Below are 27,130 nucleotides of genomic sequence, written 5' to 3' on the forward strand. Positions count from 1 at the left end.
TGGTTGAAGGAGGCTTAGAAGGACTGGAGTGGGAGGTGGGGGAGGAGGAGGGGGAGGAGGAGGAGGAGGAGGAGGGGGAGGAGGAGGGGGAGGTGAAGGGGGAGGCAGGAGATGTGATGGATGGGACAGGTAAACATTTCTACTCCTCCCAATGGCTGTGCAAACAAGGCTAGCGATGTGCCCTGAGCCAGCCGGGTCTGGCCTCATCATTGTGAGTAGAGGCTGAGACACATACACACGTGAGGCCATCCATCACACCTTGACACTCTGCTGTCACCTGAATGGGCGCTGGAGGTGGTGACACTCCTCCCATCAACTGGGAATTAGTCTCTGAGTCACTCAGTGAGGAAAAGATGCTGAGTCAGGGTAAGAATGGCTACAGTGTGCTACAGTCTCTGTCTACACGGCCCTTTGTGATCAGCTATGTTTGGGTGCTTTTGTGTATGGAGAATCTGTGAGGGAGTGAGTCTTTGTGAACAAGTTGTCATGCATAGTTGTCTACTAATGGGCTTATTGTATCAGGTGTGAGTGTGTGTTGGGTATGAGACTCACCATACCAGGAGACAGAGGGGTGAATACCAGCGCCTTCTTGTACTGCTCAAAGGTAAGAAACTGTGAACAGAAGATCAGGATGAATTCACTGTCAAAGCCAGGATGTTAAAAGATGGACACACACGCACGCACGCACTCACTCACGCATGCAAGCACGCACGCACGCACACACACTACAAACTATAAAAGATTCCAAGAAGATACAAGGCTCCACATGGTTGTTCCATGTATTGACCAGCACAAAGAGGCCTTCTCTGAAAGTAAGAGTTATGAGGGCCAAGTGTCCATTAGGGTATTTAGCATTTCACTCATTTACTCTCGGAATTATTCATGAACAATGAAATCGCAGAACGGAGACGTATCCATGGATTTGTTTATCTGAGCTCAGGGCAAAATGCCTGAGGAAGCTATTTAATCTGGGGCTTTAATTTGCTTTACTTTTTCCCTCCAGACATTTCTCCCATCAGCCAGCTTTGAGCTCCGTGTGAGCGATTACCCCCGTCTCCTCAGTGCAAGTGTTTACGTTCACACACACACACACACACACGCACGCACGCACGCACGCACGCACGCACGCACGCACGCACGCACGCACGCACGCACGCACACACAGCAGCGCTGCTCACATAGCATCTCATTACAGAGTGGCCTGATGCCAGCCGTCGCCTGCTCTCTGGCACAGACGGAGAGAGAGGTGCTGAAGCTCCGATCCCCACCCTCTCTGCTTCCCCACGGCAGATGAGGCCAGATATCAAACGTTGAGACTCAGAGGGGAGGGAGTTTGCTGTTTTGGCTCCTTGTTGGCCAATATTGGGAGCACTCCAGAGCAAATAAGAGCAGCAGGAAGACAAACATGGCGGACGCCGTTGCTTGTTTGATCGCCGTGTGCGTTCCCCTGTTAGCAGTAACCAGTGTGCTCGTCTGTTTTCATACAGTAGTGCAGGACTCAAGCAGGGCAGAGAAAAACTCTGGCGGTTGGGTCACATGGCACACAGCAGCTTGCTGTACTGGTGGGGATGCTAAATGCCATAAAATGAGTGGTGGAGAGAGAGAGAGAGAGAGATAGAGAGAGAGGACTTCCTGTGGCTTACCTTAACTGCTCTCTTTGGTGTCTCAGCCAGGATAGGGGGAAGGATTCCCTTATAGAAGCCATAGATACTGCAGAGAGAGAGAGAGAGAGAGAGAAATACCCAGTGTTACATATGACAACAGAACAGCACGCATCCAACACTACCTTGACCTGCCAGTGGTTGGTGACCTTCACACAGGGATGGACAGGTGAGTAGATTGGATCCAGGTGAGTAGATTGGATCCACTACTATTTGTTTGTCTCCGAAAACCATAGATGACTAAAAGACTGAATTGAGGGTGGTATTGACATTATCATCTCTCCACATTAAAGGTGCAATCTGAAATTCAAACAACAACAAAGCGTTCTCCCCGCCACTTTTTTGGTAAACAGCTGAGGGATGGGGCTGGAGAAATGTAACCACTCTCAAAGTTATATATTTATAAGTTATATTCTTCAAGAATCAATGGCTATATATCATTAATTCAAAAGTCCAAAAATGGATGTACAATACCAATCCCAGATTGCCCCTTTAAAGAATTGTTTACGGATATTGAAGCAATAATAATCAACAGAGGTTGAATCTACATTCAAGGCATCTAACTAGTGATAGTGACTCAAACTGTGATTCTCACTCTTATGTTACTCCCCCTGCCTACATGGGAAAATATGTTCCCTGTAATGCAAAGAAGGCACAAAATGTGTTCTACATGCACATTTTATAAGTGCACGCAGGTGCAGTTTCCAACTGTTCTGTGTGTGAAAAGTGACAACATACACAGAACATACACTCACTGAACACTTTATTAGGAACACTTGTACACCTTCTCATGGTGGAGGTGATGTAATGGTGTGGGGAATGTTTTCTTGGCACACTTTGGGCCTGTTAATACCAATCAATCATCGCTTGAATGCCACAGCCTATTTGAGTATTGTTGCTGACCATGTGCATCCCTTCATGGCCACAATTTACCCATCTTCTAATGGCTACTTCCAGCATGATAATGCACCATGTCACAAAGCAAAAGTTGTCCCAAACTGGCTTCATGAACATGATAATGAGTTCAGTGTTCTTCAGTGGCCTTCCCAGTCACCGGATCTGAATCCAATAGAACACCTTTAGGATGTGGTAGAAGGGGGATTCACAGCTTGAAATTGCACCTAAAAAATCAGCAGGAATTGCGTGACGCAATCGTGCCATCATGGACCAGAATCTCAAAGGAATGTTTCCAACATCTTGTGGAATCAATGCCACGAAGAATTGAGGCTGTTTTGAGAGCAAAGGGAGGCCCCACCCAGTATTAGTATAGTGTTCCTAATGAAGTGTTCACTGTGGCTAGCGAACACTCAATAAAACCTCACAGGAACCCCACCGTCCTTCTCTCTCCTTTCACTCTTACCTGTTGTTCTAAAAGGGTTTGCCTCAAACCCAAACAGGTAGAACAGGTCTAAATCTTTAGACAAGCACTACAGCAAACATGGTACCTTCCATTTGGATGTAGGGACAGATCACAGACAACTTACCCAGCGAGACCTCTGATACTGTCCAGAGTATTTGGTTAACAGAAGTTACCTCAGACGGGCAGTTCTCTGATAAGCAAATAAACAATGTGCTGATCTAACGTGAACCACACACCTGTCTTTGTCATATAATACTGCTGTGAAACGTAATCTGAACTATGCCTAATGGCTGTGAAGATAACCCATTACAAACACACTGGCAACAACTGTATCTGGTAGGTTACTGCGTGCTTGCCGTGAAATGGATCAAATTCTTGAGAAGCAGATATAACATAAATAACTCCATTGTAAAGCAGTCACATTTGCCTCTCAACACTGATTGCTTTACTCAGATAAACCTGATAACATTTGCATCACCAGGGCATATATTACTAAGAGAGAGAGAGCGAGAGAGCGAGAAAGAGAGAGAATCCTGAATAGTGTGCAGTGAATTCATAATACTGTACATGGAAAGGCAAATCTAGTATGACATCCTGGCATTTTATACATACTAAAGTTCGATAGATGTTGCATACTGCTAAACTTCCTAATCTTGCATACTGAAAACGCTGCCTAAATAAGTCGCAGTATGAGCATTCGGTAACAGTGTGTGTGTTTCTGGCAGCGTGTATTGATATTGAACACATGTATGTGGATAGGGAGGACAGTGTAGCGTGACTCCAGCATGTGAACTCCTGGTGTTCTATTGTGGAAACACGCTCCAGAAGTCAACGGAGATGTTCTCGGCTGATTGCGTCGGGGCGTAAATATTATTGTTTCTGAAATGTAGAGATCTGGTGATTACACCTTCAGCAGGACAGGGCATTTCACCCAGGCTCGGGCTGCTGCATCCAAAAATGTAGCTGACCCACAGCTAATTATCAAAACAAACAAAATCAAATGACAAAATCACTCCATCTATCTAACACTGGAGTGACATAAAAAGCTATACAGGTGAGTTAATAGGGTCATCATAGTGTTGTTACTGGAGTTATACTGGGGGTATTCCCTTGTGGAGGCCAAAATACCACAAAAATAGATCATTAAGGATTTATTTGTAGGGGTTTTTCATAAAGACAGAAGCCCCTGGCCGTGACTCTCTTTGCCCATGCAAATGGTGGCCACATATTTCCCGGGTGTGGTCATTCCGGGGAGCCATCAGGTGAGAAAGCAAGGCTGCAATGTGTTACAGACTAACTCGGGCCTCAGGTAACCAAGCTTCATTTGAATCCTGATTTGATTGTAAATGTAAAGTATACACTAAGTCCCTTTTTGGCTTTCCTAAACAAATGATCTCCTGACACAGAGCTAGTGTGGGCCCAGCTGGCTGGTGTGTGTGTTAGTGTGTGTGTGTTAGTGTGTGTGTGTTAGTGTGTGTGTGTTAGTGTGTGCACAAGCGAGTGATTTGTCTTTGATTTTCATAAAACTTCCCTTCCTCAAACAACGCACATCCATCTGTTTAAAAGCTCAACAAGACAACAAGAAGGGAGAGAAACAACCAATTAGTCAAATAAGAGTATCGGGCCACAATTTTATGATTTCTGTTTGAATGATGCGATTGCAGGTTGAAAGATGAACAATATAGGGTTCATTTACATTCTATTAAAAGTCTCCATGACCACAGACAGTGTTTGTGGTTATGTGTTGAGTGACTAATGTTACTTCTGTAAGAGAGATTGTGTTTCCCACTACCAGGAGATATCCATGAGAAATATGAGGGGTCACAGAGAACTCCTTCCCTCCACAACACCAGGTAAACAACCAGCATGCTTCATCTGCAAATATTGTCCTTTTCCCAGTGACTGCTCTAACCTTGACATTGCCACAAAAACGATCTGACTCTAGGCTCACTAGTCAGGTTTCACAAGACAAAAACATAGAAAACACAACACAGCATCTTACATTTATATATTATTATCAAGGTCATCAACACCAAATATGATGTATCCAACAAATATGACGCTACCCATATCGGCTCTATGCCGTGAATCCATTCAACTGAATGAGGATGAGCGTATAAAAAGAGGATTTGAAGGGGATGTTGTAGAGAAAGGTGTTCTAATCTGAGGGGAGTTGGGTGATGGTGAAGCCTCTGGAGGTGGTTAACACGCATTACCTAACTAGCTCCTTGTGCAGTGTGACACGTCTATTACAGCTATTACCGATTACATGCAGCACAGTAATTGTTTTGGATTCATCCAACTGTTGCTAAACCAAAACGGATATCTCTCTGAGTAATATCAACATCAAGTTGTGTTTGAGGGTCTTAGAAATACAGTCACAGATGGGAATATTTTCATTTCTTTCTATAGTGTAATCACCAAGCTGGGTCTGGGGGCTCAGGTTTCTCTCTCCTAGCCTGACAGAGAGAAAGAGAGAGAGAGAGAGAGAGAGAGAGAGAGAGAGAGAGAGAGAGAGAGAGAGAGAGAGAGAGAGAGGGGCCTACTGTTAGCTCAGGCCTCGCCTATACTGACAGAAAAAGTTTATTTTTAATAATAATTTCACAACAGTGGGCCCTAGCACTATTTGTATAAATTATAACTAAGTGGTTCGGCCTGGAGGTAATCTGCTACTTGCTACTGGGGAGTGATTACAGCCTCAGCAAAAATATACTCTGGGTGATAATTGCTTCATAGGAGGGTAAAGATGGTGTCGATGGGGATTTCCGCTGATACCATAAAGAAGAATAGGACATATTAGACATATCTGTTTTTTTGTCTGTGTGGTTTGTTTTTCTTTTGCTTTAGGTTCTCAAGAAGTTAACACACATCTACGCCCATACAGACACACCCAAATCAAACACACACACACACACGCACACACGCACACGCACACACGCACACACACTCACACCCCCAAACACACCCTCACACCCACACCCACACCCACACCCACACCCACACAACAGTGGCAGGACTCCGAGACTCTGTGAGCTGCTACCAGCAGAGGAGTTCCAACTGTCACCAGCCGGCCTCTCACAGCGCACTCACTCACACCTCACAGCAGATCAATTTTATATCCACTATAAAGCTGTCGGCTCTCCATAAACAGACTGAGTGGCACACACTTTCACCTGGGTCTGGACACTGTCTCCGAGACCTGTCACAGGCCAGGGAGGGGAGGGAGAGGGGGAGGGAGAGGGAGGAATAGAGAGAGGTTCCATTCTTTTTATTCTGTCCTTCAGCCATTATGTTTTCAAAATGAGCTCTTCCTTTTGAAGGTAATTGAGCAAGACTGGTACATGTGGCCCTTGATACAGCACAACAGCAGTTTTTTATCTCTCTGTTTGCAGTTTTCTTTTAGATATTGTGTACAAGGGAGAGTTGAGTATAACATCTCTACTGTAAAGGAAATACAGAAAACAAGAAAAACAGACACAGTATCTGCTAAGTAGATCACATAACAACTGAAAAAAATAGTAATTCTTCCCTGATTGAGTTGCCATGTTGCTTCTCTACACACAAAACAGACACAGAGACACACACCTGCTTTAGGGGAAACATATGAGTGCGCATGGTGCAGTACTGCAGGCCTGACCAACACCTTGTATAGGGAGGGAAACCTATAGGGAGGCTACTGGGCACACAGTGTGCTATAAAGGCTTAAAACAAGGGGAAAAGGGTTCTGCTCAATGATAGACGCTTGGAAAGGGTTTCATATGAATCAGTTGGACATGCAACTCATGAGAGTATCACCGATGTGTTCCTTTAGATTTTCATCATAGCTGCTATTATTCATTTTTTCGTGCATCATATTAGTGAAGGAGAGAAATGAGATGTGTACCCTTCGTTGCGGAAGATGGTCCTGAAGCAGTCTCGTAGGTTCTGGTAGCTGTGTGGGTCGTTGGTCCCTCTCTGGAGCTGGAACCTGGAATACATCACAACTGATTGGGTCTTATGCATCTTACATAACAAACTTAATAACAGGTGTACGGCTCATCGAGGAAAAGGTCACTGGCACTGTCACAAAAGCATCCTTGTATGATGGATACATCCCCATCATCATCATCATCATCATCATCATCACCATCAGTCCTCCCTCCTCCCTTTCCTCTCCTCCATTCACAGAGTGGCTCCTACTCACAGGTCCCTCCAGCACAGAGGAGAACTCAAACATTTACTTAACCCACCCGATCCAATTAGCCCCTCAACTCCCCAGGACCTGTTCTAGTAGCTGTTCTACTGGTAACACGCTAGTAATCCCATTGTAACAGCTCTTCAGTTACGTGTAAATATTTAATACGATAGAACCAGTTGAGGGGCTTTTCTGCTGTTGCAAACATGCTGCTAACTCCCTAATAAAGGTTCCTGAGCTGTGTGTAAATCTTTTACATGATTGAATGGTTGGAGGTGTGGGGGTATGGCTAGGTGGGGGCCAGGAGGGTATGGGGGTATTGGGGGTTACAGGAGTATGCTTTGGGATACTTGGAAGGGGGTTTTACTGCATAAGGCCCTATGGCTCTGGCCATACCTCTCAGACCAATGAGAGACAGGAACCAATCAGAACATGCCCCGACTGTACGTATTAAACACATATTCTGTGAATATTGAATCAAACCTAAGAGCATGTAGACAGGATAAACACATGGATGGATGTGGTGAATTACATGTGAAGTTTATTAAATGAAAGTCGCTTGGGGAAACCATTATCATTGTTAGCATTAGCATTATCGTGACTTGAAGGAATCCAAACAACTCAAAAGACATGAAAGAAAGAGTGAAATTGAGAGGGAGCGCTAAAGTGATAGAGACAGAGTGTAAGAGGGAAGGGAAGGAGAGGGACAGGAGAAGGATTCTCTCCTCATATGGCTCTGACTGCAGGGTCAAGAGGTCAGCAGTAAGTCGTCGAGGCGGGTGCCTGATGGGGCCATAAAGAGCCCCAGGTTCCATCGGAGGAGGGAGGGGCGGGGGCTTTAGGGGGGTGAGCGGCCTTTCATATCGACAACAGATTAACATCTTAGAGGGGTGTCCCCAAAATCCTATTTTGTGGATTCCCAAATAGCTTGTAACCTGGACCTGAAAACCGGTTAAAACAGCATAATAAACAGACGTCCGACACCATATTAAAAATAAGAAGAAAAGAAAGACTTGAAGAAGGCAGTGTGAGGGGTTGTGTGTGTGTGGGGGGGGGGGGGCATTGGTGTTGGGGGGGGGGGGGGCACAGACCCAGAAGATTTAAGACCAGTGGGGCTTGTAAACAAATTCAAATCTACCTTAATTAAAGGCATGTGAGACCAGGGTCAAGGATGGAAGGGGTCCTGTCCCCAGTCCTCACCCCCCTCACTCCTGTGCTCTGCTCTGCCCGACCTGAACTGGCCCTGAGAGAGAGCGGGGTGGCAGGGCCATGGTCCGGTTCCAGCCCCCTGACTCCACACATGACCCTGGGGTCACCTCATTTCCTCATGCCCCTCTCCTACCCTGCCATAAAAAGCCAGGGACCAAACAACACGGCCCAGGGAGAGAGAGATAATGTAGGGGACCAGAGGACTCCTGTGGCACTAGGGCAAACCTCAGGCCCTGTGGTGTGTGTGGATGGCTACTGTTGGCCCTGCCTTTCACAATACCAAGAGCTGCAATGACTGACACTGATGGTGATACAGTGTGGAAGCGCGCGTATGAGAGTTTTAAAGTTTTAAAGTGTCCCGGAGATGAAGAGCCTTGTGTTCATTTAGCCAAGAGGAATAGAGTGAACGGTACTGAGTGAAGCTGGTAAAGAGAGAGGCCTCCGTTAAGATGGCCTCCGTTTGCTGTGGCGGATCCCACTCTGGCCTTGGGAGCTAGCCATCCTGAATCGTAAACTCAGCAGACAGAGGAACCGAGGAAAGCCCTGGGGCTTCTTTAAAAAACCCAGCTCCCAGCATCCCTCTCTCCTTGGCCCCAACCAGAGGAGATATACTCTGAGGTGATGAGAGGTGTGAGTTCATCGACAGTCCCCCTCTCCCCTTCCCAGCCCTGCTTTACTGGCCACAGGCTACCACGGCGCTGCCCAGGTGAGGGTGAAGGCGAGGGCAGGGTTAGTGCTTCTGCGAGTGGAGACAAGCACTCGGGGGGTAAATAATCCGTCTCCACCTGACCTCCACTCCCTATAAAAAGAGCAGATCAACAAAGGCCTCCACAAAGGAGCCAAGAGGTAAAAGGAGGGCGGGGCAGTGGCCCCTTCTTTGTATTTTTTTATAGACAGGAGCGCAGTGTTTCAGGGCCAAGCGGAGCAGTGGGGCCATGTCCCCTCACAGACCCCGGTGGTAATGGGCCCAGCTCGGGACCAACAGGAGGGGGCTTGTCACCTGGGAGAGGGCGAGGCTGTTGGGGTGAGGCCCAATAATGATGGTGTAAAAGAGTCGCCTATGGGAAGGGGGTGGGGGTTATTGGGTTGATCAAAAGGCGGGGGTTTGATGAGCCTGCTTTTTAAAAAGGGGCAGGCCGCTCTTTTAAAAGCGGTCTTTTAAAAATGTTGCCTTGTTAAATGAGGGGGTATTCCCCCTGCGACACCACGGCAACGTGACTAGGAGGAGAGAGTGCTTCGGTGCCGATAGGGCAGCCTCGCCCACCCCCTACATTTACAATCTCAAATCCCTCGAGACCCTCTAGTAGAGCACAATCTCTATGGCAACTACGATCAATACAATAAACTCATCATGATGGAAATATTTCCAGAGCTGGAATTGTACCTGTTGCTTTTTTTTTTTTTTACTACAGTCACGATGTCAAAATACGTCATGTGCTCCACCATAAATGCTGTGGTGGTTTAGAACAGATGTGCGGTTGTTTGTTGGTATCCAGTTGGACAGGTCTGTACTAGCTAGCATCGAGTCCCAGTCTTGGTCTGCTTACTTACACCTTCCTGCATGACGGAGAGTAAATTACCCTGACAACTAAATAAATGAGAGGAGGAGGGAAAAAAAATAGTAAATGAATGAAAAGAAGAGAGAGAGAGAGAGAGAGAGGGAGAGAGAGAGGGAGGAGAGAGAGAGAGAGAGAGAGAGAGGGAGAGAGAGAGAGAGAGAGAGAGAGAGAGAGGGAGAGAGAGAGAGAGAGAGAGAGAGAGAGAGAGAGAGAGAGAGAGAGAGAGAGAGAGAGAGAGAGAGAGAGAGAGAGAGAGAGAGAGAGAGAGGGAGAGAGTCATGCTTTTCCTCATATGAGATCTGAAGTGCATAAGAGAATCCAGAAGGCAGCATTAAAAGGAAATCTATTTTTTACAGCCAGACAGTTAATTTTAATGAGCGGCATCATAAAGATGGCAGAAGTCCATTGCATCGGTACATGAGGTTAAGAGCGCTTTCTAACCTAAATGATCCAACATGGCAGACAAAGGCATCCAATCGAACCCCGAGTCAGGGCAACCAATCGCTCATCGGGCAGAGAGGGAGAGACCAAACTAAATGGTTCTTGTTGACTGATCGGCCAATAAATCATTGTATTATTGACTGAATTGCTTAGGGTATAACTAGTTAATAATGCTAATATACACGTGTATACCTTGAATGTGTATCTTATTCCATCAATATTTATCATTTATGATCATTTCAATAGACATTTTACATTTACGGCACTTAGCAGACGCCTTTATCTAGATTTATTTAGACATGCACACTACATATTACTAGTGACATGTGAAAATAGCAATAACAGACTCGATCGCATTCAGAAATAAAAGACATCCCTTTCTTGACAAACTGAGAGTGGAGAAGGGAGGAGAGGAGGGGAGAGGGGGAGGAGGGGAGGAGTGCGGCAGGAGGAGGCCAATAAAGCTGACCCTGTGGAGGGAACAGAGATAAAGAAGAGGGGAAAGATGGAGAGATGGGGGTAGAGGGGAAGTGATAAACCCTTGGCGCTTGTGACACGGCAGGCTGCAGGGGCTTGGTCTGGGCCAGGCCAGGTTGGGTTTCAACGGCACCACAGGCCCACTGGACCCAGGACGGCCCAGGTTATGAAGCAGGCAGGCAGGCAGTTAGGCAGGCAGGACTGGGGAAGGGAGAGAGGGGGCTGTTACAGAGCCATGACATCCCTCCTGTCCATGGGGATTCTTCTTGTCATAGATAAAACTACTGACTCCCCTCGTCCCCTACCGTGATGCTCATTCTGTCCCTGGGACCAGTTTGCTGGCCCAGATGTCTCCTCATATACTCTGACCTCCCTGACCTGGGATCAGACTGATGAACCAGACCAGAGCAGGAAGAGCTGCATAAAACAACCTGATGAGAGCTGCTGGAAGACAAGCCCAGCTTTATTCCAATGTGACAGGAGTTTAGAAGAGAAGAATAGAGTGGTTTTAAAGGGCTGCAGTGGTGCCCATGACAAACACGCGCCAGAGTTTTTATAGGGGTTTGTTAAATTAAGCATCGTCATCATAAATCGAGGCATTTTAAATCTACGAAGAGTGCCTTGATCCTCCTCCCTTTTTTGATGACCAATTAACCCTTTACCAAAGAGCTTGTCTGTTGATATTACTTGATCATTCAAAAAGCACAGCTGTCTAAGTAGAAAGTACGTTGCATAGAAGACACAACTATAGAAGGCTATAGAACTATAGAACTATAGAACTATAGAAGGCTAAGGAGGCCCGGGACAGCTGAGTACCGCCTTGTGAGGATAGTTCAGGATATCCAGGGATAGCCCATTCCGGTCCAGGACAAGACAGGACTGTAACAGCCACTTTAATGTGAGGAAATGCCACAAGATTTCGGAGACTCCCCTGACAGCAGGCGACTGTCGGCCATAACACACGGTTCCAGACAGAAGACAACTACCCCGCGTGTTTCCACGGGCGAAACCCGAGACTCTATATGACCACAGCGCAACTACCTCTCCTCTCCTCCCCTCCTCACCCCCTGACGCTCAGCCTCTCTGGAAACCCATGGGGAGAGAGAAATGTGGAGGACGTTACAGATGCCACAAGGCGTCCCGACAGACTCTGGAAAACAAATGAGTTTTCATCAAGCCCTTTACGGTCCCTAAAATGGGTCATTTCAGCTCACTGGGACAGTTTTTTTTATTTTTTATTTTAAACGTTTGTAACATAATGCCGTTTGGGTGTGTGTGACACCTACTTGGACTGGACCTGTTTAACGCCAGGTCGTAATGTGCTGTGGCAGCCGGATCAGCAGGAGGCAGAGCAGACACTGCAGATACATGAGGGAGGTAGAACTATAGAAGACTAAGGAGCAAAGAGAGGGTCAATGCATCTGATACAACAAGCAGTTATCTATTTTCATATTTTTGGGGGGTTCAACAACTCCCATGTCTACTACTTCTGTGTAGACACTTACACATATAACCATGCAATTCATTAGACTAACAGATGGTCATTTTCTCAAACAGCAATGATAGAGTGTGTGTCACATCACACATGTCAGAGATTTAAAGCAGAGTAAGCTGCAAGCTGTCAGTCAAGGAGGGGATGTAAGTGTGTTGGAGGGCGGGGTTGTCGGGGGGGTATGTGCACGCACATGCGTGTGTGTGTGTGTGTGTGTGTGGGGGGGGGGGGGGACAGCTGTGGAGCCAGAGCACAGTGAGGGTCTGGGATAATCAAAGCACACAATGACTCAACTCTCACTAACTACTGTACTGGAATGTGCACATTCACTGATAATGGTTACACATACTCTCACCTATGGACACACAAACACACACACAGGAACACACACAGGAACACACACATGCACATGCACACGCACACACACACACACACACACACAGCTGAAAACACAGAGAAAATACTACAGAATAAGAGCACAGAGAGTACAGAACTCAATGTTTAAAAACCCATAAAGGACATTGACTGTGTATATATACATAGTGTATATACATCTGTATATATTGCCCTTTTTAAGTAATGGGACAAGTGAAGCATTTATTTTTTTGGGCTTGACAGGTGTTTCTGGTAAGTCAGGTGTTCTGTCCCATCATTTGTGCAGGCATAAGAGAACTGTCAATGTCTAGTGTTGATTCTAGGCTTTGCACTTGCCTTATGAGTTTGCTATTGGTGTCTGTCAACATGACAAATCAACAGTTTGGAACATCATTCAAAAGAAAAGAAAGCACTGGTGAGCTCAGCAATCGCAAACTGGCATCCACAGTGCATGACCAAAGAATGCTCACCATAATTAAGAAAACACCCAAAACAACTGTCCCACAGATCAGGAATATTCTCTAGGAAGCTTCACTGCAAAGTGCAAACCACTAGTTATCCTCAAAAAAGATGGTTAGGTTAGAGCTAAAAAAAGTACCTGCAGAGGTCTGGAAAAAGGTCTTGTGGAAAGATGAGATTAATCTCATCATGTACCAGAGTGATTGCAAGAAGAAAGTTTGGAGAAAAAAAGGTATCTGCCCAAGATTTACAGCATACCAATTCATCTGTGAAACATGGGCATGTATAGCTGCCACTAGAATTTACTAACTTGTCTTAATTGATGATTGTAACTTGACAGCATCAGTGTGTGCAGAAGAGTGCAGAAACGCCTTGTCTGCTTGAGTGCAAGCAAATGCCTCCAAATTCATTGGATGGTGCTTCATCATAGAGTACGACAATGACCGAAAACATATTGCCATAGCAACTGGGGAGTTTTTCAGAGCCAAAAAGTGGAAAGGTCTTGACAGCCAAGTCAATCTTCAGATTTAAATCCAATACGCATACAAAGTGGTGTAATTTCTGAATGGTGAAACCAATATGTACAGAAATACCATAAAATAAAATCAGATAATCTCTACTTTAACCTCATAGTAATTGTTAGTAGTAATCAGTAGTAATCAAATCCAAACTTTTGGAGTGTAGAGCCAAAAGAAGAAAAAATGCTTCACTGTCCCATTACTTACACAGGGCACTATATATTGGTACAGTACATTCTCCTACATGATCATTTTGAAGTAAAGGCTGACTCTGAGTGGCCTCTGGTCTCCACACAGCCAGACAGGACAGGCCGGATTAGGAGAAGCCTTGACTGCTGCTGACCTGCATGTTCCTTTACAAGGGAGGATCAGCTAACGGGGCCCTCTGTGCTTTGTGCCCTGCTGTTTGAGGGTTGTGTCAGGGATTCCTCCAGAAGTGCATCGGGGTTCACCGAGCAGTGGGGGGGTGGGAGGGGGGAGGGGTTAGGGAAGAAGAGGCTCCAGGGCATCCTCGTACTGTCACCCTGTTACCCAACAGGACAGGACGTCATCTGTCAAAGGGCCTCGTCAAAGATCACTTTCCTGCCCCCAAGCGGGCCACACTTTCATGCGTGCTGTGATCAAATGGAGGCTGTGTTGCCATGGCTACTGCCGCGAGGGCAGAGGTAGCCCCAGGTTTTTCTAATCAGGCTCCAATGGGGGGGCGGGAGTTGTGTCTCCACTGGACTCATGAGTCAATGGCCAGACTCCGAGACAACTTAAGACACTTTTAGAGTTTACAATGGTTCTGAAAGCCAAATACAATATTATTACATTTTCAACATGTCATAATATTCTTGAACCATAAGGATAGTAAATAACACATTACAATGGAAGTGATTCATCTAATGCACTTTAGAATACTGCTTATATTGCTATGAAGATGTAATAAATCTTTCAACTGAATTTCTAAATATGATCAATTTCTACATATGACCTAATGTGCAACACAGTCACTCAATTCTAGCCAGTAATAATATTCACACAAAACACATCGGAATGGAAACAGGGAGTGAGTGGAGCAACTGTCTGTCAACACACGGGGGGGGGGGGGGGGGGGCGGGGCTAGAGAGGGCTGGGCCAGCTACCCATGTCTGGTTAAGCTCCGTAGTTTGCAGGGAGAGACGGGGGTGTGGCGTATAAGGGGCAGTATAGGATGACAAGGCACCTCGAGGCAGGAGGGAGATCAGAGTGGGGACGGACACCAAGGATCACGGTAGATGAAGCGAGAGCGAGGGGTGTAAGTGGACACATGGAGTGGGCACGTAGGCGTGGTGTCAGTGAGTGGTTTGGGGGGGGGGGGGTAGGTGGCGACGTAGGGAGGTTTTAAACATGGGGAGTATGTGTGTAGAGGGTGGAGCTCCATGTAACAGGATCCCGACATGAAGGGAAATGTGGGCTCTGCACGGCTCTCTAATGAGAAGTGGGGCCTGATCAGAGTCAGATGGGGTGCCCCAAGCACACGGCCCCCTGCAGAAAGTGCCGCCCGACACCCTTTGTTACCTCCAAGTGAGCTGAGACCAGCCCATGAACCATGTAACTAGGTGGTTTCCAGGTTAATGAAAAGCTGTAACTCCCGCCCCACTGTCTCTCCTGGCAGGCCAAGAGCCCCCCATCCCCTTAACCCACTCCACCCTCTGTAACCAACGGCCACATTCCTGCCCCTACCCATGGAGGGGGTCAGGGTCAGGGGCAATTAACTGTTTACTTTGTGTGAAACATGCTATTTGCACACGCTAAGGTACATACAATAGTACGCTTGCTGTCAGTATGCGGTTGGAGCGTACATCTCTAATGGGTACATGACTGCGCTAAAATTTGTGGAAAGCTTCGGCAGCTATGAGAGAGGTGATCATTCAGGACGGTGAAAGGTGGGCTGTCCGTGAGTCTCTCAGATGTAAGATAGATGTGGTTGTAACTAGAGGTGAATAACAGGGGTCATGGTCCGGCTGCTGAGTAAACACACGAGGGGGAGTAAAACCAAAACAGCAAAGGCATGAGACGTCGTCTGAATCCCCCGCTAACATTCATTCATCCCCCTGTCTTATCTTGGTCTTCCTTGTAAAAGAGAGATCGTATCTCAATGAGACTAACCTGGATAAGTAAAGGTTAAATAAATCGTCATATATCAGCTCAAAGGAGGATTATTGTACGAGGATGAAAAGAAGAGTCTCTCTGTATTTTGTGTTATCATGGTTTAATCTCTGTCTGAACCTCTTCCTCTCTCACAACTTTGAAACTGCTCCCAGGCCCAACCCCCATTCACTCTCCCTCAACCTCCCTCCACACGATGGGAGGGTTCTCATTTGGGAAAAATAAGTAAACATGAACTTTAAGGTACGCATTCAGATTCCCCGTTCAGAAAAAAAAAAAATCCCTTTGATACCGTGTTGGCAGCTTGGTGGAAAAAAGTAAATTTACTCCAGTTGCCTTCCAATTTGGGCCAGTGGACATTAAAGCAGGAGCCAGGTCCTAATAAGAGCCATGCCTGAGAGAGCTGCCCAGTGGAGGTGTGCCTGTGTCTGACTCTCTCAGCTCCCGCCGGCCGACTCCAAGGCTCCCGCTAATAGATTTCAGCTCCCACTCAGTGTCCCAATTAGCTAGCTAGCGTGTATGCTTCATGTGTATGAGTTCATGTGTAGATGTTGTGTGTTTTGTGTGTATGTGTGTGTGTCTGTGTGTGTGTGTGTGTGTGTGTGTGTGTGTGTGTGTGTGTGTGTGAGTGTGTCCTTCAGCAGCCAAGAACCTCCTGAAGTTTAAAGAGGCATATTCAATAAACGTACCATATTTTTGGCCTTGACTACGACATCCAGTACAAAAATATAAATAACTGTTCTGTTTATTCCATCTATTGAAGAGTCTTGCATTCAGACATTTCTGAAATCAGTGCATTGAGTGAAGACAGAAATGAACCCAGCATACCATATCACGGAACAGACATGGACCCACAATCAGAAAACAACTGCATAAAGCTGTCGTAATTATGGTGTTGGTTTTATCACTTTTTAAGGAAGAGCATTACAAAGAAAATAGCCATTGCACTTTTAACCCTGACCCCGTGTGAAGACAGACAGGCAGGGCTCAGGCCTTACCTGTAATAAACCCCATACCTTCTACCTAAGACCATAAATCACACTGCAGGCCTCCGGCGTATCGAATATCGGCTAATACAAACGCCGCTCACCCTCCTCTTTTATCTCTGCGTTTCCTCTCTCTTCTGGTGGCGGTGGCATCCCCTTCAAAGTGCAACCATATCGCTTTTTAAAAGGGCACGCCTAGAAGTTTATTTACCAAGAAACTACTGCCGTAAATGACAGAAAAGCAGCACAATTTACTGACAAGCGGTGGGGAGGGGGGCCGGTGGTGGTGGTGGTGGTGGTGGTGGTGGTGGGGTGGGGGGGGGGGGGGGCTGAGCCTGAGCCAGAGGTCTTGGCTGGGCCTGTGAAAGACTATAAAGCTTTAGTAGCGGCCCACGACCTGTTTACGGCTGGCTGAGCCGAATGGAGCATAGGGGCTGTGGTGTGAGGGTCCTGATCACCCTCTATACCCCTAGAGAGCTGCCACTCTTGCATAACAGAGAAAGAGAGAGAGAGAGGGATGAAAACAGAAATAACCCCAAACATGAAACACAGCTCTCAGCATCTGATTTATTCTTCATGTTTCGCTCTTTTTCAACAACCACAGGCCATGAAAAAAAGGGATGGGATTAAACAAAATAATGAGGTAAAAAATGTGAGCGATTTGCAGACATAAAAAAGCGCATTACTTAAACATTGTGGGGGTAATGGGTAAATGATGCATTTCATTTTCCGCAAAATGGCTAGAGCTTTTGGCATCAGTGCCCACAGAGTGAGGAATGCGGCGCTGGCCAGGCAGGCCTTACTGAGCAGGGGGAAAAAGCACTGGTATGAGAAGCACTCTGAAATACAGGCCATAGTGCCTGTATAACTGAGCCTCCAAAAAGGATTCAAGGCAGATGTGAATTTTAAACACGCCTCTGCAGGAGATGCCAAGCACAAGTTCCATGTGAGTTGTGGAGATGTATTAGTCATGTGTGAGGGATCTAGGGACACTTACCTTGTCTTCACTACATCCAGAGGGTGCATTAGACAGATCTCCACCAGGCCTGAAGAGGAAAGAAAAATAGCCATGTTAAATCCAAAATGAAATTAGGAAAACCTCACAACACTGCCTTTAAACTCCAAGAGTGCTCACAGTCACCATGTGCCTCCAAAGCTACTCTCTCAACAGTCTGCCAACATCAGCAGCCGTCCAAAAGGCCCAACATGACAGCCAGAGAACCACATCCATCACCACCACTCACATTTGTTTCTTTTTTGCCATCTCGACTCACTAATGCAACTGTCAAGTGTGTGGTGAGCCTCCTGGCCACTGTGCATTAATGTGGGTACTGATGAGGGAGGTGGTGATCCCCCCCGCTCCCCGAAACTACCACTTAGAGACACTACAGTATATAATCTTCCATTCTATTCATTTCATTGTGAGGATGGGCTCAAGTCTCCAAACTTCTCCATAGCAAACCTAGTCGATGTGCAAAGTTGTTACGCCAAAGTTTGAATAATCAATGGAGCCTGGTGATCAGTGAGGCCCTTACAGCCCCCCCCCCCTACCCCCCCCCCCCCCCCCCACACACACACACATATGCACACACTCACACTAAGTGCATCTGTGTTAAAAACCCATTGGACTGGAAGTATTCCGACTCAATCAGGCTTCTACACTCAGATTCTCACTCCGTCCCCCTGCTATTGAATTTAATGGTTTCCCTCGCAGATTCCCGTCATGTGTACACAGCTGCTCAGCAATACGGGTTCTATTCTAATTTGCTCCATTAAATATATCGTCTATAAACAGGACAGTGTCTCCTTGGGGTTTTTCCAGGAAAGTAATTATCACGAGAAATACCACAGAGAAATGACTGTCTACGGTTGCGTTTTAATCCGGGAAGGCACTGCTATTGGCAGATCTCAGCAGGCCAAAGTCTCTCCTATTGTAATGCAAACTCAAACTAGAAGGATTAAAGTTGGCACAACCAGGCTGGTTATCTAATTACAAGGCAAGTGTTAAATGACATCAATAGCTAGATGGACACCTCTACTTGACTATTACTATGAATAGTCTTAAAAGCTGAGAGCCTCGGATCTGCTTTTCAGGAAGCTAATCTGATGACGTGATGTTCAAACAGTGGAGCATTCCACTGCCAAACCTGCCTGCCTTCCCACTGAGCCTGTGCAAACACTGACTGGAGGATGCTGGGAAAAGGAGAGGAGAGAACACGCCACGACAGGTGACCGACAGAAAGAGACGAGTCTGGGAAAATGCAGCCCTTCTCCAAATCCCCCGGGTCCCGGGCTCCAACACAGCATTAGGATGATAAGTTGGAAACAACAAAAACAATCGGATTCCTCCTGTCTCCAAAGACCCGCGTCAGGCACACAATAACATTAGGATAACGTTTATCATTAATTAATCACCACTGCCAGTGGAGCCCTAGGGGACTAGACCGCACATTCTCATGGCCAAGCATGTTTTCTCTGTCATAGTTTTAGTTTTGAATAAAGAGAAAAGCAGAACAGGGCTGGGTGAGCAGCCCAAGGCAATCCTTCTCACTTTGAAAGCAGAGGAAGGATCCAACATAGGGCTTTTGGGTACATTAGGGCTTTGCAAAATTGCAACACTTAAAATTCAACTAAAATAGTGACATCAACTATAATAACTCATACCGAACCCCTAAAGTCGCTGAACTCATACTTCAAGACCGAAGTACTGTAGATAAAAGAGCTATGCGGGGATTAGCAATGCTAAGCATGAATGCGAAGCCATGCTATGTTTGTTTGAGCACTCTGTCTGCTGGCTCTGAGGACGAGACGCCTGAGGGGAACACGTGATGGCAGGTGAGAGGACACAGCCCCTAGAGGAGCCAACTAAAGCAACACTAAAATGCTAGAGTGACAGATACCAAACAATAACCACCAGATGACCCCTGTACGTCTCTCCATCCCAAAACATGACTTTCTCAAATCTTGGCTGTGCCTCCAAGTTGAGGCTCCTTCCTGAGAGAGAACAGTTCAACCAAACGTTGAGACTCCCTCAACGTGACGGAGTGGGCCCCAGTGCATCATGGGGCCTCCGCCGGCTGTCAGCACGTGCTACTGTTTAATCTCAGTGCGCAGTTGGCGGCCGCATCCCCGGGCCCACACACCCCAGGAAACACTTCACACCCCTCCACCGTCTCTCTCTTACACACACACACACACACACACACACACACACACACACACACACACACACACACACACACACACACACACACACACACACACACACACACACACACACATACACATACACATACACACACACACACACACACACACACACACACACACATACATACATACATATACACATATACACATATACACATATACACATATACACATACAATGCCATTGAGCTTTGAGGTTTTTCCTTTCCTTTCCTCCCCCCCCCCCCCCCCCATCTGTCTCCCCATCTTTCTTTGAGAGCAGAGCACTCCCCTCCCTCTCCTGGAAACAGAATAGTAATATTGCAGTGACCTGCCATCTGGTTGACATTTGTAGCTTTGTTCTGCCTCAGCGAGTGAAACATTGGTGGATTCCATTATTTGGAGGCTCTTTTGTTTCTGCATCACAATGGCAATGACAGCTCCTGTCATCCAAGGCTAAGGCGCCTGCAGACACACACACACACGGGTAGTCACAACTCAGAACGGCAAGAGAGGCAGCTCAGTCTGGAACTGGGCCAACCGCACAGTCTTCTACTATAGGTACAGCACAACTGGACTCCGTCTGGAACTGGGCCAACCGCACACTCTTCTACTATAGGTACAGCACAACTGGACTCCGTGCCAAAATATTAGTGTTGAGGGCTAACTGTGCTTCACATGATCGTCAAAACTATCGCTTCATGAAAAACGAGCGGCTATGATTTCGAATTACGGCGATTTCATCTGACGGCATCTTAGTTTCGACTGCGTGCCCGTTTTTTCGATTGCCCGCCGTTTCCATCATGTGCAGCGTTTAACACACACAGACTTTTGGCACGGGGTCGGGATGGGCCTTGATATAGGACAAGGAGGAACATTATGGTAGCATGTCAGTGCCTGCAGGAACAATAAGAACAACGCTACAGAACGTTCTACATCCCTCCATGGGCCTGTGTGGCTAGCAGCTAGAAGAGTCATCAGAGGGATGGGTCAGCCTTGGGTCTCTACTAAGGCATGAGGGGACCCACTGCTATGTCTTCACCTGCGCTAGACCGTTCTCTTGAACATTCCTTCTCTTGAACATGTTGTAAGATAAGTGTGATAACTTATCTTCCGACAAGAAAAGAATCGTACATCGTGAAGATGAGATGATTATCTCAAGTTGGTTTTGGCTTGGGAAAGTACGCAGTTTTGCTCCCACGCAAAAGTGAGAAAGAAAAACAGTGGTGTGCCAGGGATCGATTGCACAACGCTCACAGGTGTCATCCATCACACGGAAATACATACACACACACACACACACACACACACACACACACACACACACACACACACACACACACACACACACACACACACACACACACACACACACACACACACACACACACAGTAATTCCCAGCAGTCACAGGCAGAGGAAGAGGAACTCCCAAGTAAAATGGGTGAGTAGCAAACAAGGTCACATTTAGACATCCATCATATGGAAACACCCTAACCCTAACACACACGCACGCACACACACACACGCACGCACACGCACGCACGCACACGCACGCACGCACGCACTGTTTCTCTGTTTTGTCGAGTGGCATCAAACTGTGCAATCAGTGATTCCCTCAGTTTACCCTGACTCAACAGCACAGCAGCCATGTACAGGACTGTTGGTGCATTGGACTTGAAAAGAGAGGAGTTTAATCGCTCTTTGTGTGGTTTGTAGGGAGTGTGAGCTGCCACTGTTGAAGCATGACAGAAACTTCTGTTCACCTCTCTGATATGCCCCTGAGGTTGGCAGAGCCGTTGGCTGAACCTGTAGCCGATCAAGCATAATGTCTCCATTAATACATTTCAAAACACATCAGATGTGGAATGCAAAACAAACAATGAGAGCCACTGTGCCCCTCAATTTGTCACCCCCTTGTAACAAAGACAATCTGATTATCTCTCAGCAGCAGGGAGCACATAGACGCCTTTCAGGTTCTGGGACTGAACTGACAGATAGAGAAAATAACTGGGTGAAGTGTGAGGAATGCAAACAGGCTTCTGCTCTTGCTTAGTCGTCCCTCAGACACACACACACACACACAGACACACAAGCAAACGCACGCACGCACGCACGCACGCACGCACGCACGCACACACACACACACGGAGATTGGAAGGACATTTACAGTACAAATAGTCAAGGAAAACAAATAAAAACAATCCCTTGGTAATTTGCAGTTTAAATTATACATTCATGTCTATGTATGCAGCTTAATCCCAGAAATATAAAACATCTTAGGTAATGTGTTTAGAGATTTTGTAATATTCTGATAATGTTTCATGCCGTGCCAGTGAGTATGTAGACCAATGCAAATGGGAAACGGAGAAAATAAATGTAAAATATAGGGACCGATTTCACATATGGCTGCATTAGGCTGGACCAATAAACTAGACTTATTACTTGGAGAAGCACACTTTAATATTGAAACATTGCCTGCAAGTCAAACGTGTTTTTACAGCAAACAGTGTGCTCAACAATTCAAATCTAATCCTATTAAACTGAAATTGGAATGTAAACTATATTCAAACCTACGGGGCACAGACCAATCCGTCAAAAGCATATAATCACCTCATTTGAGGGGAGGGGTGTGGGTGGGTATGGCAGAAAAAATGTATTTCATGAGTGAAGTACACATACACTCCTGGATATTAAAAGGCAATTAAAGGGCTTAGCAGAGGAAAGAAAGTTCATTAATGCAGAGACAGGCAGCCATTAATACTAGTGATTTATGCTCCCGTCCAGAGCTCCTCTCGTGTCAGTAGTGTAGATCATTCTGTTCTCAGCATAAATAAATGAGAGGAGAAAAAATAATAACCAGCGGGAAAAAAAATGAAACCCCCTTAAACAAATACTGGCGTGAAGGTACTGATTATGAAGGAATTTACATATAAAATACAAGGCCTTATAATGGGCTCAGGACATCTGGGAAAGGCCTACAGAGAACACGAAGGGCCATAATGAAGGGGCAATGAGAGAGAGAAAGAGAGAGAAAGAGAGAGAGAGTGAGACTAGAGAGAAAAGCATGCACACGGTGGACACAGCTATTAATCACAGAGATCCCACAATCAGGCTTCCTGTGTTGGGAGTGGAGCAGCATCCCAGTTAACTCCCCAAACAGTCCCTAATTCTGCTCTTGAAAAAGCTCAAAGGGCGCTTAGAAAAACAAGCGGGGCCGTCTCCAATGACGGCGGGAGATTTTATTGAGGGCCCCTGTCGAGCGCTGTGCTGCATCTGCCCCGGCTCTGCAAACAGGCCAGGCATTCCTGGGGCCTGCCCCAGCTACTGGTGCTGCTGCTTTATCTGTTATCACCTCTGTGGGCGCGCGGTGTCAGTTTCAACGGGGGGGGGGGGGGGCAGAGGGAGAGAGAGAGAGAGGGAGAGAGAGAGAGAGAGAGAGAGAGAGAGAGAGAGCTCATCTCCTCTTGTTCTCAGGTCATCAGCAGCCATGAATCAGACGAGATGAAAGGAGGGGGAGGAGGGAAGACAAGGGAGGGCTAATAAGACAGGAGATGATTAATCCTTTTCTTGCTAACTCCTCGTCAACCAGGGGAGGGGAAAAACCTCCCCTTTATCTGTTCTGGCAATCTACAGCGCACAGGGAAACAAAAGGGCAAAACACGTAGCTAACGTCTCTGGCTGTCAATCATAGCTGAGGGGAAATCTTAGTCAGAGCACAAGTGACATCACAGACTCCTGTCATGATGATGGGACCACACCTGTTAGGGGACTGGAGTGACAAAAACAAGACCATCAATTCTCAGGTGGCAGAGTGACATGATTAAGACAGCCCTGAGATGTACAGACAAAAAGGGATCACATTGTAACTAGGGACATGCTCTTGTCATTGTCTGTCACCTGTAGGCCTACCAGTGAGGCAGTGGAGGCTGCTGGAGGATGGCTGTTTGATACCTCATACCTCATTCCTCATTCCGTTCCATGGATTACAATGAGCCTTGACATTTCTACCTCAACCAGCCTCCACTGGCCTACCACGTGAACACCACTCAATGCCACTGTCACTAGTATCTACTACCAGCGGTCACATTTTGGGAGCCCAGTCCATCGGATGCAAATGTTAGGAAGCGGATGAGAGTAGAAGAAAAGAGGAGGATAAGTCAATGCAAAACCTGGTGTAACTGATGTTTGAGAGGAAGTGCTCCGTGTCATCCTGTCCTCAAGCCATTCACCAGGAGAACCTTTAAACAAATTTCCCAACTACAGGAGGGCACCTGTCAGGATGCTCCAATGACAATCAATCACTGTCATTGTCCACACAATGTAAACAAACGGAGTTTCTAACGAAGGGTGGAAAGAGAGAGAGGCAAAACCCAACATGTTAACTGACCTGGCCCCACAATCACCCGCTCTTGCCATGTACTTTTCCGGTTTCCCTCTGTCAACTGTCTGAATTCTCCAGCAACAATACATCTCTCTGAATTAATCATTCAAAAGACACCTTGGCACTAACCACACTACACATACACACACTCACACGTTTACACCTGTATACACACGCAAACGCACACACGCACACACACACACACACACACACACACACACACACACACACACACAAGCACACACACACATTCGCACGTACACACAAAACAAGTTATTTATCATGGTATCTTGGGTGTGTCTTTATCATAAATGGGTTGAACTCGGAACTGACATATTCCTTGACAAATGACCATGGCTGTCAGATGATCAGATTGCAAAATACAGTATATCATATACTGCGGTTTCTGAGGTTAATACCAAAAACCTAGAGATCTATGTCTATTCTCTCCTCACTGGCTGATACCGTAACCCTGCAGTAAACCCTTATTCACACTGCAGAGCTGAACTGAGCTGAGCCAAGCTGAGCTGTACTGGGCTGGCCTGGTCAAGCACCCGCCATAGTTACTGAAACAGTGCTGGAAAGGACAATGTGACAGGAAAATATCTGAGCCAGCACAGTACGGTTTGGGCCCTGTAGTGTTAAAAATGCCCTCGAGGGAACAAAACAGCACTTTACCAAACGCTGTTTTTGTTGCTGTCCAGCCTCATTCAGTGAACCCTTCAACACACAGAGAGAGAGAGAGAGAGACAGTGGTACTGTAGTTCTTTTCAGGATTTCACCATAGCATCATTTTCATGAGAAAGCAGCAGCAGCATCATCATCATCACCCCATTGACGGCACCTATCTACACCAGATAAGAGACTATCGTGCCAAACCTCACCCAGTACTGTCCTGGTGGTGCAACTGGGCATGCTGCCACCACGTCGTTAAACCTAACATTACTCTCATTATTCCACAGAATGTGACGGGAATAACTGCCATTCCGAAGGGCCCTTCCTATGAATATCAACAGTCAGAACATGTCGCTTCCTCAATCTGTCGGTACGATATGAAAATAATAGTGTCAGCTATCAGCAAAGCATCAGTTTAATCAGTGTGTGTGTGAGTGTGTGTGCGCGTGTGTTTGCTCACAGTCGTGACAACATAGATTTTAGGTCTTTGCAGTAATCATGGCAATATATCACAGTGTGTCACATAGAGTACAACTGATACCATCTATCCATTTTCCGCTTGGAACAACAAAAACACAACCAGACCAAGCCGTAGGAGTGGACTCTTGTATAGTTGGGGCAAGTGGAGTGAAGAGGAATGCTGGACAACCAACACAGGTAATGCTGGACAACCCCCCCCCTCTCCCACCCCAAATCATCTCCTCTAGTCTCTAGCCAATCCACCTATACTGTAAACAAGGCTTACACCTCCTCCTAATAGCCATCAGGGGAAGTGCTGTGTCATTACTGTCATCTAGTGGACAGTTGAGAGAGAGAGAGACAGAAAGAGAGAGAGTGAGAAAGAGAGAGAGAGAGAGAAAGAGAGAGAGAGAGAGAGAGAGAGAGAGGATGAGCAGAGTAATACGAGACAGACAGAGTGTGAGAGAGGGAAGAAAGAGGAAGGGGAGATCTGTTTATACAAACGAAGGGGAAGGTGCAAGACCACTTCTAGGAAGAAAGAGAAAGTCTTATTGCAGAAAGGAACTAGGCAGTGGAGAGGCATCTGATGTTGAGCTATGAGTGGAAGCAAATACTGTAGCTTTGTTGCTCACCATGGGTGAAAGAGACACATAGACATATAGAAATTAAACAGATGTGGTTCTGTGCCACATCCACATACTACGAACCCACAACCCTGTTCCAAATGGGAACACTGGATACGATTAGACTGATCCAAACCCCTGCTCACAAAGATCCTGACCTAGAGACATTACCTGTCCCAAGTCTCTGGTCAAGTCCTCGTTGCGTGGACAACTGACAACAGAGCCAGGACTTGGCTGAAGAGAGCCCAGCCCACATTCTCAGAAACTCACCTGAGTCCATAAAAGTTGATAATGGACCCACTTATTGGCCGGGAACAGCAATAATGGAGCTTTAGTGAGGCAGTAAATTCTTTCATTAGTTGTTAACACCCTGCGTCTCTTCAGACAGGCAGAGGCCCATGCTCCCTGTCTCCCTGGACTGGACAGACAGACAGACTGACAGTCAGTGGCTCTGGGAGACTCTGAGGATGTGTTCCAATATCCACACTAGCATACTACTGAGAATGCATGGCCAACGCGTTGCCTCATTCTAAATGGGATAGTGTGGATACTGGAACAGAGCCTCAGGCTCTGCCTACTCATGCCAGTAAGCACCTCCACCCCCAGGGGGACATGGGCCCTGCTGCAGCCCAGGAGCCCAACGAAGAGCCCTGTGGACCAGGCCACATTCAGCCCAGAAAGGGGGGGGTCTACACTATAGATCCATTGCTGGGAAGACAGATTGCAAAGCTACAATATCTATGCCTGCGAGGTAGACACATGCAAATGATGCAGGGAGCAAAAACAACAGACATTCTTACAAGGAAACGATACAATCTTTCAGTCCACAAAAATAGCCATGGAGGGGGTCGTTACAGCATAGCATACACTAGCAGGGTAAGGAGGGAGAGGTGGCAGGGTGGTCCCTCTCCTCTGTGCTGGGCTGGTAGGGAGGCAGGGTTGTAGAGGTGCAGGGCTA

General features: G+C 46.7%; 1 protein-coding gene across 1 annotated transcript in view; it reads right to left on the reverse strand.

The window, feature by feature from the left end:
- slc25a21 (solute carrier family 25 member 21) overlaps nucleotides 1–27,130 on the reverse strand; it is a 69,506-nt gene that overhangs the window by 6,400 nt on the left and 35,976 nt on the right. The window contains exons 3-6 of the mRNA XM_083683008.1: nucleotides 17,842–17,890; nucleotides 6,905–6,988; nucleotides 1,644–1,710; nucleotides 553–612 (exon numbers count right to left, since the gene is read on the reverse strand). Of these exons, the coding sequence (XP_083539134.1) occupies nucleotides 553–612; nucleotides 1,644–1,710; nucleotides 6,905–6,988; nucleotides 17,842–17,890 (260 nt within the window). The remainder of the gene's footprint in view (nucleotides 1–552; nucleotides 613–1,643; nucleotides 1,711–6,904; nucleotides 6,989–17,841; nucleotides 17,891–27,130) is intronic.

Source organism: Argentina silus (assembly GCF_951799395.1).
Source record: "Argentina silus genome assembly, chromosome: 13".
Taxonomy (NCBI): Eukaryota; Metazoa; Chordata; class Actinopteri; order Argentiniformes; family Argentinidae; genus Argentina; species Argentina silus.